The 12,180-nt window shown below is 37.5% G+C and overlaps 1 protein-coding gene across 4 annotated transcripts in view; it reads right to left on the bottom strand.

Moving 5' to 3' along the window:
• The window catches only part of ADGRB3 (adhesion G protein-coupled receptor B3), a 1,221,611-nt gene that overhangs the window by 522,254 nt on the left and 687,177 nt on the right, over positions 1-12,180 (bottom strand). For all 4 annotated transcript variants that reach the window (XM_082251903.1, XM_082251901.1, XM_082251904.1 and 1 more), the window contains 2 exons: positions 11,944-12,012; positions 3,263-3,371 (listed from right to left, as the gene is read on the bottom strand). In XM_082251903.1, coding sequence (XP_082108029.1) covers positions 3,263-3,371; positions 11,944-12,012 — 178 coding nt within the window. The remainder of the gene's footprint in view (positions 1-3,262; positions 3,372-11,943; positions 12,013-12,180) is intronic.

Raw genomic sequence — 12,180 nt, 5'->3', positions numbered from 1 at the left:
ATTGCGGCGGATAGATCGGACCCTTGACTGACATTTTTGACACTTTTGGGGGTACCAGTGACATTTCTACAGTAATCAGTGCTATACATATGCACTGTTACTGTAAAATGACACTGGCAGTGAAGGGGTTAACTTTTTTTGAGAGGGAGGGGTTATGTGTGTCCCTAGGGGCATGATTCTAACTGTGATTGGCTGTGGCTTGAGGTGTATGAACAGTGATCAACGGTCCTACATAGTAGAACCGTATGATCACCATTCATACACAGGGGAGAATGACAGGCGGCTTGTTTACATTAGCCGCCTGCCTTTCTCCCTCTCCACCCGAAGATCGCGAAGTGACCGGCGGACATCGGGTCTGCCGTTCACACGCGCGGGAGCTCGCCTCCGGCGGCGCACGCTCGCTCCCTAGACCCTCACAGGCTAGCGACGTAGCCCTACGCCGCTCTGCCTGTGAGGGGCTGACTGTCGACGTAAATAGTCGTGCGGCAGTCGGCAAGTGGTTAAACTATGAATATTTTTCATTTTTGTATGTACTAGAGATAAAATTGTTGTGAATTAATTTAGGCTTCAAGGCTACTTATCAATACATTAATATTGCTGTTTTGAACCTTTTACTTATGGTCAAAGAACTCTCATTTAACCCGAATATTGTCTGAGGTAAATTAAATCTCATATCTTTTGGGTAACATATGGCAGGATGAAATCCTATACTGTCTGTGTTTAAAGTACAGTAAAGTTGATAAAGCAATAAATAAGCAAGTAATACTTTACCTGAAAACCATGCATTAAATGGTCAGTACTCAGTAGGTAAAATCTATTGAACACTGAATTAGCTTCTTGGTAGGGCTGAGCCTCTTGGTAGGGCTTCTTGACCAAAATGTAAGAGGGTTGGATAACCCCTTCCTGCCACTGCCTCCCTTTCAGAGCCTCTAAATGCCTGAAGTCAGAGGCAGGCATTTGAGTCATGTGACAGCTGTGATTGGCTGTCACAGTTTTCACATTATTAGAAGGCTCCCAATTACAAGTATGCATCGGGACCTTTTTCGATCCCCAGTAGTGACTGTGCTGGGAGTGTGCAGGGCAAGTGCTCTCAGCACAAAAAAACTGTTTACATAGGACATTTGCCTGTAACTTCAGCTGCCTATGTTTATATATTGCAGGAATTTATATAGCATTAACAATTTAAACAGCACTTTACATATACGGTACTGTCACATCAGTCCCTGCCTTAAGGTCAAAAGCTTGTGTGCATAGCATCTAATAACATAGACAGGAGTCAATTAACCTACCAGCATGCATTTGTAATGTAGGAGGAAACCTATGTAAACACAATAGTTGGCACCTAAACTGATGATCTTAGTGCTTCAAGGCAGAAGTGGCATCCACTAAGCCACTGTTCTGTCAGTATTGGTTCATTTACTAATCATTTGGATATGCAGTGTTCTTATAAGGTATTTTCAACAGTCTCTAGAAGTGCAGCACTTAAGGAAACCAGCTCATAAAATGTTATGTTGCTAAGATGCATTTTCTGTAATAATCTTAGGTAGCCATATTTATTGAGTATTGCTTTTATTTGTTACAGAGATGTTGCCTAAACCCTGTGTATCAAATTTCAATACATCATTGTTTCTCAAATAGTGTCTTTTTTGGGAAGATAACATTCTTATGCCTACATTTTCTTTGTTCATGAGAAAAAGCACAGTTGTCTGGAAATGCTGCAGTTTAAATTGTATCTAACTGACCTAAATAAATGAAAGTTTAATTTACATTTTCCATTTGCCATGATTTACAGTAGTTGCATAGTTACACAGTTGATAAGGTTGAATAAAGCCAACAGTCCATGCAGTTCAACCTGTGGGGAATGTGTGCATGTGTGTATACGTTTATATACAGTAGTTGCATAGTTACACAGTTGGTAAGGTTGAATAAAGACAACAGTCCAACCAGTTCAACCTGTGAGAGTGTGCGTGTATATGTTTATGTTACTACCATTTCCCATATCTCTGTATATTGCATTTGCTAAGATGCAAAAAAAATTCTAAAAATAATCAACATGTTCCTGGCTGACACCACCAACTGTCGAAGAGAGTTCATCATCCTTACCATGCTAACAGTAAAGAACCCCTTATGCAGTTTAGGGTTAAACTATTTCTTATCCAAATGAGTGGCTGTGTGTCTTCTTAAGAGACTTAAAATTAAATAGTTAGATCTAAGAACTGAATAGCTAGATAGTTATCCTAGAATCACCATCTAGATGTTTGTATATTGTAATCATATCTACTCTTAATCCTCTCTTTTCCGGCGAGAATAAGTTTAATGTTTTAGGTAATTTCTCATAACTTAAGCTCTCCAACCCCCTATTAGCTTTGTTGCCCTTCTCTTGAATCCCTCCAGTTTCAGCACTGAGGACTGGTGACCAGAACTGAATGGAATACTCAGAGTTTTGTAAAGTGGAAAAATTATAGTTTTATCTTTTGAGTAGATACCCTTTTTAATACATGTTAATAGTCTGCTAGCTTTGCTTGCTGCAGCATGGCATTGCATGCCATAGCTAAGCATGTGATCTACTAGGACCTTCAGATCCTTTTCCATCCTCAATTCCTCAGAGGTCATCGCCTTAGTAAGTAACTTGCATTCAGATTTTTAGCCCCCAAGTGCATTACTTTACATTTTTCTATATTAAAGCTCATTTACCATGTAGTTGCCCACCCCTTTATTTTATTGAGGTCTTCATGTTAAGTTGCTATATCCTGCTGTCAAGTGATTACCCTGCTTATCTTTGTATCATCAGCAAACACTGAGATTTACCTATTTATACCAACCTCTGTATAATTTATGAACAAGCTAAACAGATTTTTTTTCCACTACAGAGTCTTGGGGAACCCCACTTACAACTCCAAACTATTCAGAAGATACACTATTTATCACCACCCTTTGAACATGCTCCTGTAACCAGTTTCTATCCAGGTACATACACATCATCATTGCCAACAAACCTCAATTTGTAAATTAAAAGTTTATGGAATACTCTATCAAATACTTTGGTGAATAGAGGCCTTCCTCTATTCAGATTACAGCTCACTTCCAGATATTAATTTCAGCCCATTTTTGAATATTGATACCACATTAACTTTTCAGCTATCTTCTACTGTCAGGGTGAACCTCTAAATAGTCCTAAATAAGTGGCAATTATATTGCCAACCGTGTACATTTTTGGAATAGACAATTAAAATAGTAAATAAAGCTAAAGTTTGATTCTTACCTACATTTCCTGTTGTGAGGTATGAATTCTGAAAATCCATCATTCCCATTCCAACAATGTGTATGAAATCTTCAATGACCTGCATCAACTCCACAGAGCCTGGGTAAATCTAGAATTAAATATTGCAGCAGCAATAGGAGACAATAGGTTACACATGTCAAACGGTTTGACATCATTTTACAGTATCAATCAACATATCTGCATTGTTCTACAACATAACCTTGGTTTGTTTCAATTAAGTAAAACTCCAGCCAAAATTTTTTTTTTTCCTTGGACAGAGTAGGGTAAGTTAGAACTTTTGTTTGGGTTATTATTGTTGGGTCTCCTCACTTCCCATTTCCTGCACTTTTCATGGTCATTTGACAATTTATGAGTACAGTACATGATATATCACCTCTCACTACCTGTTTTCACCCCGTAAATGTAGCACCACCATGCCACAACTATATGCACTGCATGCGGTTGTGGGGTGAATTTTGCAGAATAGCCCCATTCACCAGAATGTGTCATGTATGTTAGAAGGGGGAAACTGCCCACCGAACATGAAAGGAACTTTAATTTCTGTCAAGACCTGTGTGCACTACTGGCCTCTACCTTAGAAGCATAAGGGGGAGCAGTGAGAGGGCAGTAAAAAAACATTCCAATTTCATGTTTCACAAGCCCTAACAGTGACACAAAGGCAATAAAAATGATTTTTTAGTAGAGAGGGGAGAGTTACAACATGTATCAGCTATCTGTAGCTCTCTGTGTTCCCAAAGGAAATTTCCAGGATCTCTGTCTTCCCCAATCTATGTTACCCCCCCACAGTAAGTAAGCACCCCCTAGGGGCACACTTAACCCTTTGATAACCTATGATTTACCTATCTTTTGAATGGCCCCTTGCTAACCTTTTGATCACCCCTGATGTCAACCCCTTCCCTGTCAGTGTCATTAGTGCAGTAACATTGCAAATCTTTTAGCACTGGTCACTGAAATAATGTCACTGGTCCCCAAAAAGTGTCAAAAGCGTCAGTTAGATGTCGATTTGTCCACCACAATGTTGCAGTCCCGCTAAAAATCGCTGATCGCCACCATTACTAGTAAAAATAAATAAAAATTCCATAAAAATATTGCATAGTTTTGTTTGTAGGCGCTGTAATGTTTGCGCAAACCAATCAATATATGCTTTTTGGGATTTTTTTTTACCAAAAATATGTAGCAAAATATATATTTGCCTAAATTGCTGGAAAAATATGACCGTGCATTTGTCAGTTAAAGTAACGTGGTGCCGTATCACAAAAAATGAATGGTCTGGTCATTAAGGGGGTAAAACCTTCCGGGTTCAGAAGTGGCTAAAATGTATGTCCAACCAATATTTTTTCCTAGTTTTGGCTCAAGTGGGGGAGTTTTAGAACCCCTGTCAGGTTTTAACTGCTATCTGAGGCTCTGTTGAAAGGAGTCCTTTTGCTTCCTGTGCTGCTGACAACTTTCTACCTGGCAAGAAGGAAACTCTCCAACAGAAACACAGACATGGATAAAGACACTTTTTTAAGTAAAGTCTGGAAGGTAAAAAAAAAAGTTTTAGTTATGTCTCTGCCCTTGTTTTATAATTTGCCTCACCTCATGTCTAGTAAAATGATAGTTACTGGGAAAGAAAGTGTGAGAAAACCCCAGACAGCTGTTAACAACAGAAAAAGATTTTAATCCTTCCACGATGTATCCAAAATTAAAAATGTTGTTTTTGGCTGGACTCACCCAAGTAGAGTAATTGGCAAAGTTTAGTAACGTGGCCAAGCCTTACCTTCCATTGGTCTGACTGCAGTTCATCAAAATATGGTTGCTACAGGCTTTGCACATTCATGATGTCCTCTCATATACACCTATATCCTACATGACTAATCTTTATGTAAATGATGAAAATATATTTGATGTGTAGGATATTTAGACAACTTACTTTTGGATTCTAGTTTATTGAAAAATTCTATCTTCTAATATGAACAGCTGCATTACTGCAGTTTTGCGGGAAATTGGGTGCTGCCATACATCCGATCCATATATAAACCGTAATTGCTGGTTTGTTGCTCCGGCAATTAATTTGAAGGGGATGTTCTATCCTCTGCAGCTGCACTCCATAAAACCTAGTCTATTTTTCTTTCACAGGAAGCTAACATTTCTATAGAAAAACCTACAAGCAAATACTAGAAGCAAAGGCACACTTTGCAGTGATAACACTTGTATCTTTTAATACAGAGTGTTACCATTCTGAACATGTAGAATGTACATTGTTGTTAACAATCTTTTTTTTTTTTTTCCTCTTTCTTTTTTCTAATCCTGCAAAATAATTGTATTGGGATCAACAAAGCAACCATTTCCACCGCAGTACACATGCTTGTTTCCATGACAACACAGGATGCCTTAAAGCTGACTCATCCACTCAGGCAACGGCTTTGCCATCTACACTATCTTCTTTTTTTATACATATTGGCCATTTATTAGCAATGTAGCTGTCACATTAACTGGCAGAAATCTCTCTAAAAGGATCCATAAAACTTAAACATATATATGGTCATTTAGATCCATTCATTCCTTGTTTCAATAATTTGTCTTTGCTGAGCCTTAACGAATATAGGCATAGCCAAAGATTTCATCATATACAATACTCTTTGAGCAATATAATAGTTAAAACACGAATTAAGAAATATTTCAAATGTGCTCAACAAATCTGTGAATAGTTATTCAATATTTATCCTGTTCTAAGCAATTTTAATGCAGCTAGGTTATTTGTGGACAAGGTAGATGGAATTAGTTGGTGCATAGTGAGAATAATATTATATTGGTATTGCTACCTATGAATTGACATCATTCCAGCCTAATGCACATTTCAACTACTGAGATTCATTATTAATGAAGCTTTATGCATTTAAAAACTGTATAAAATCATATTATCTTTACATTACTGTAAGCAGACAAAGCTCATCATTTTATTTTCCATCAGACAGTGATAAATAAAATATATTGTAAATGCATCAGTGGGTTATCGGAGGTGGCATAGTAAGAAATCAAAAGTTTAATGATCTTTTTGTAAAGTAATTTGAGTGCCTTGCGCTAGCTGCCACTTTGCTGGACCATATTTATGTCATAGGGGACATTGTGGTTGATTTACTAAGTAAAGACTGTTCACTTAGTAAAGTCAATCTTCAATTTTCAAAGTCACTTTTTACATTAGTTTAGTAAATAATAATGTAAATGTTTTTCCTTCAATCATCCAGGCACATACAAGAAAAGATACTGCTTTTTTAATTTGCCAACTGGCAGGTTCACTGGTGCTTAAAAATTTTGGGGAGCAAACAGCACCAGTCTAAAAAGGCACCTCTAATAAAGCAAGTGGCTGCTGGTTAACTCAATAATCCCCCCCTCAGTGGTGCTGGATACTCCAAGACATCACCATCCCACCTTTCCATCTTGTTCAATCAGAAAAAGCTTTTCATTCATTTAAAGAATGCAAAGCATTCTCTGAATGGTTCCCATGCCCAACAAAGAACTTTCTGTGTTCAGAATACAGCAGGGCAGCTGCTCAGCTCAGGACTCAGAAGTAATTGGAGATCATTGGAGTAGCAGTGTTTATTTCAATGAATTTTAGCTTCCAGAGGCATTGCCAGGTATAATATATACATAGTAACATTTATCCAAGCTGGACCATTGTAACCATGTATAAAATATCTATACCTGGAATTCTTTCTTAGTTCCTAAAGTTTTGTTTTAAGAAACCTGCAGAAAAGTGTTGGTGCTTGTATTTACTGCAGTCAATTACAATTAACCACTTCTGGACCGGAAGGTTGTACCCCCTTAATGACCAGGCCATTTTTTGCGATATGGCACTGCATTATTTTAACTGTGAAAGAAAATAGGTGCGCAATCCTAAAGTGATGAAAAGTGAAGTGAAAGCAGCACTGAAAATTAAATTAAACGTGAAAGGATGGCAATATAGAAAACATTACCAAAGTGCGCTAAACAAATAATGAACCAAGTGTTCAAAAGTACATGGGTGGTGTCCAGGTTAATACCAAAATCATATATATTCAATCCAAACAAAAATACAAAAACTGTAAAAAAGTCTTTCTTTTCAAATTGGAGTGAAGGTGAGGGAGTGTTGGGAGGTGGGTGGGGCCTCGTCCCAAAAGATGATCCAAAGTGATTCTCAGTGGCCTGATATACACATGTGAACACCCAGTGTTAGGAGTGGACTCTTACCACAATGTGGAGAGATGTGAGCTTGTGCTATGTTGTGTCCAGAGGTCCCAACTGATCAAGCTGGCAGGGATGGCTCTCGGAATGGGCCGGAACAATCAGCTGCTTCCAAAATGGGGAGGGATCTGTAGGCTTCCAAGCAGGGGGAGATGCCAAGACAGAGCAAACCCAGATTGGAGCTCCAATCCCAGAAGCCGACTTGTTAGTGGAAACGCGTCGGGGGGAGCCAGCTGTGCTGTCATAGGTCCCGGTTTGTACTGCAGACATCCGCGACCGCCCTGTATTTGCTGTTTGTTCGTCCGGATTGTGTAAGTGTATCTTCATTCAGTTCATTAATAAAGTCGAAGGTAATGCACTATAGTCCTCTTCTTTTCTCTGGGTTTGCTCTGTCTTGGCATCTCCCCCTGCTTGGAAGCCTACAGATCCCTCCCCATTTTGGAAGCAGCTGATTGTTCCGGCCCATTCCGAGAGCCATCCCTGCCAGCTTGATCAGTTGGGACCTCTGGACACAACATAGCACAAGCTCACATCTCTCCACATTGTGGTAAGAGTCCACTCCTAACACTGGGTGTTCACATGTGTATATCAGGCCACTGAGAATCACTTTGGATCATCTTTTGGGACGAGGCCCCACCCACCTCCCAACACTCCCTCACCTTCACTCCAATTTGAAAAGAAAGACTTTTTTACAGTTTTTGTATTTTTGTTTGGATTGAATATATATGATTTTGGTATTAACCTGGACACCACCCATGTACTTTTGAACACTTGGTTCATTATTTGTTTAGCGCACTTTGGTAATGTTTTCTATATTGCCATTATTTTAACTGAACATTGCGCAGTCGGGCAACACTGTACTTAAATAAAATTGATGTCCTTTTTTTCTCACAAATTGAGCTTTCTTTTAGTGGTATTTGATCACCTGCCCAATTTTTATTTTTTGCGCTATAAACGAAAAAATAGCGACAATTCTGATTCTAATGTTTTCATAATTTTTTTGCCAATTAGTATTCTTCCACATATTTTTTGGGGAAAAAAATCCCAATAAGTGTATATTGATTGTTTTGCGCAAAAGTTATTGCGTCTACAAACTAGGGGAAATATTTATGTCATTTTTATTTATGTATTTATTTTACTAGTAATGGCTGCGATCAGCGATTTTTAGCGGGACTGAGACATTGCAGGGGACAGTTCAGACACCTAATTTACATTTTTTACACTTTTGGGGGGAACCAGTGACATTACTACAGTAATCAGTGCTAAAAATATGCACTGTTACTGTACTAATGATACTGGCAGGGAAGGAGTTAACCCCAGGGTGGCAAACGTGTTACATGTGTTCCCTAGGGGGTGCTTTCTAACTGTTTGGGGGTTGGGCTTTCTGCATGAACACAGAGACCTGTGTTCCTAAATAGGAGGAACATAGGATCCCTGTGTTCATAACTGATAGTATACAGCGGTCTGCTGTGTTTACAACAGCAGACTGTCATTCTTTCTCCATGAGGAGCGATCGCAGGTACCTGGCGGCAATTGTGGCCACCAGACCCGCTGATTGGCTCCCCCTGTGGCGAATGGGCCCCCGCTAGCAGTCCTGTGAAGCGACGTACAGTTACGTTGTTTCGCGGGACAGAGCCGACTTGCCGCAGTTGTACTGCGGCGGGCGGTCGTTGAGCGAATAATATTTTCTTTTTTTTACTGTAAGTTGGAAAATAAAGTAAGCTTGTAATAGCTTTTAGTAATCATGTCATCCTAGATAAAAAGCCCACCTTTTAAAATGTCAGTTAAACCTAGGTTTAAAATCCTACTATAATAGGTGGAACTAAAATACTTTTACCTATAGTTGTATTTATTTTCCACCATATACAAATACCTTATCACAGGTTCCATGATGTTCAAAATGCATAGTGCCATTCTTTATTTTGTTTGCAACATTATTTAGGTGAGTGTCAGTGTATAATTCTAACTCCATGATTATAGGGTTATGATCTGACAGTAACTTTACATTATTTTTTTTTTTCTTGAGTATAATACTGTGTTCATGTACCCTGATGGTAATCCTCTGCCCTCATAAATATATATGCTTTCAAAAATATACTTTCAATGCATCTTCAGTCAGGAAGCAAGCATTCAATTTAAAGTGAGCCTTTAAGGCTACAAGTAATGAAGTTCACTGCTTACTTGCTTTTAAAAGGTGTAGACTTCTGAACTGTTATCCTAATTATAGCATTACTGCCAGAACAAGAGTGGAAATTTTGAAGGCTGTAAGTTTTAATAACTCTTTCGCCTGTTTGTTACAAGTTGATGACTTGCTAGTGAAGGTTGGATAAAAGTAATAGCACTGGTCCCCATACATTAAAAAATTAAGTAAGCAAAGGCAGCTTTCCTATTTCTAGCTTCTCAGATTACCTTTACAAATACTCACTGGTGTTTAAAGCACCTTCACAATCTGTCAATCATGTCATGGTGTTAGGATTCATTTTCAATCATGTTATGTGTTCAAGCATTCATTTTGTTCCACAAATACTTAGCTAAATTATCACTTTAATTTACTCAAATAGTATATACACATGGCTAGGGATTTTTTTTTTTTTTTTAATACTGTAATATAGCACCCAGTTTACTAATGACATGCATCCAGGTATGTTAATAGATTTTTTATGTAAAACAGCTAGATGCTTAGGTTTCTCATTCTATTTATGCATATAGAAAGACTTTCATGAAAATAAGTAGTAGAGGTCACAGCAGGTGAATATGAATGGGCTTTTCACCCATTGGTTCCAACGGTGCAAATTGATAACTTGTTTTTCCACACTCAATAGTGTTAAGGATTTGTATGAAACTGGTAGCACAAAAATATATATATATATATATATTTATATATATATATATACATTCCCTTGCAAACATCTGTAAGGCTGAAAGTTTTCAAGTAGGGTGTGTAGACATCTCCCAATACCCTCCCGAATATATATATATATATATTTTTTCAAATGGTTGTTAAAGGTGTACAAGAAAGTTGTATCTGCAGAATGTACACATTAAAAAAGGATGTGCTGAAAAAACCTGGTAGCCACTGTGTCTTGCTGAACTCAGGTTTTCGGAAAAACACCATAAATCCATATTTCCATATGCCATGATTTCTTCCATACAGGTTGTTAGGACACAATTCCATTAAAGACATGATAATGTCTAGTTGACAGCTGGATGCCATTGGAGTTAAAAAAAAATGCCATAAATCCAAAAACACGAGCTCCAGACATACTTGTTCAAGCAGATGATAGGTTCCTGATGCCATTTAAGCAGTATTTGGGTTCCATTCTCTACTTTGTATCTAACCATAGTTATCCCTTGGTTTCCACAGCAGCACTTTATCACACAACAGTAAGATGTAAGTCCAAATTATTAGTAGTAACAAAGGAGTTTGAAGATCACAGTATTGGCCTGTATGTATTTATACATGATATCCTAGTATTTAGGGATTGGTGGAAAAGCCTGTAAATTCCATCTTCCAAACTACAGCACCTAAGAAAAGTATCACGTAAACTAGGAAGCAAAACATACAAAAAGCCCATGGTAGAAAAAAGAAGGAATATTCCTGTACTGGGTAAATGTACACAAAAAACAGTGATGTACTCTCTTTCATGGAAAGCATAATTCAGTTTGTTATACTGAACCAAAGTGCAATGATATGAGTAAATCCTTGAATCTGAAGCATTAGAGTCAACTTCCATTAGGCTAACTGCATTGACGAGACAAACTGATATTCCATTCGTTGCCAAAGTATTGTGCTATTGAGTAAAGCCAACAGTTTAAAGTTCATGTATGGTAAACATCCCTAAACAAAACAATATACTCTGCTTGTTTTCTCTGTCTCCTATAGTTCCAGTTGATGTCAGATTTCATTTCAAACAGCGCTCAAAGGGTGCCAGTTTGTTTTTACTTTCCGCGGTAGGTTGCATACTTTTGGTTTTGCTTTTTGTCTCACTACCTAGTCACAGCAGTAACTTTGTTCACCTAACCAGCATTAAATCTTAAATCTTCAGAATGTAATTTTGTAATAAATCCTTGCACACTGAAGTCAACTGCAAAAAAAAATTGCCTAAAAACTATGTTAATGCATTAGCTAAATGTAAATATTTGGACAAAGAAATAGTGTAAATAGCGATGGACATGCTAGTTTGCGTCTAAAGCCTTCAGAATTTGGAATAACTGGATTACATCATAATTTTTGGTTATCAGATAAACCAGATAACATTAACAATAACATCTATGAGCATGAAAACAATGTTGAGTCAAGTTAAATCATGTTTGCATATAGAACAATCCAATTACATATAATTTTCACAAACTTTATTTGATTGTGCAGTTTACAGCTTTTTCATTTGTATGTATAGCTTATCTAAAAGGTAACATACCATTGAATAAATGTCAAATCTTCAACAGTAAGATCTTACCTGTTGTGCATCTTCCCACTTTTCTTTGTTTTCTTCATCCAGGAGGTTACTTACTATTTGGAAGAAGTTCTAAAAGAAAAAAAAATTATGTGTTATGCAAACAGATTTTGAATATAAACTGTATTATGCAAATGGATATATTTATCAAACATCCATGATACACTGTTTGTAATGAGAATAATTAAAATGCTAGTGCTTTTCTTTAAATAAAAAAGTGTTTTTGTTTTAAAAATTATG

Source organism: Pelophylax lessonae (assembly GCF_965119305.1).
Source record: "Pelophylax lessonae genome assembly, chromosome: 3".
Classification (NCBI taxonomy): domain Eukaryota; kingdom Metazoa; phylum Chordata; class Amphibia; order Anura; family Ranidae; genus Pelophylax; species Pelophylax lessonae.
Note: the sequence above shows the minus strand (reverse complement) of the source record. Positions and strands in the feature narration are given on the sequence as shown.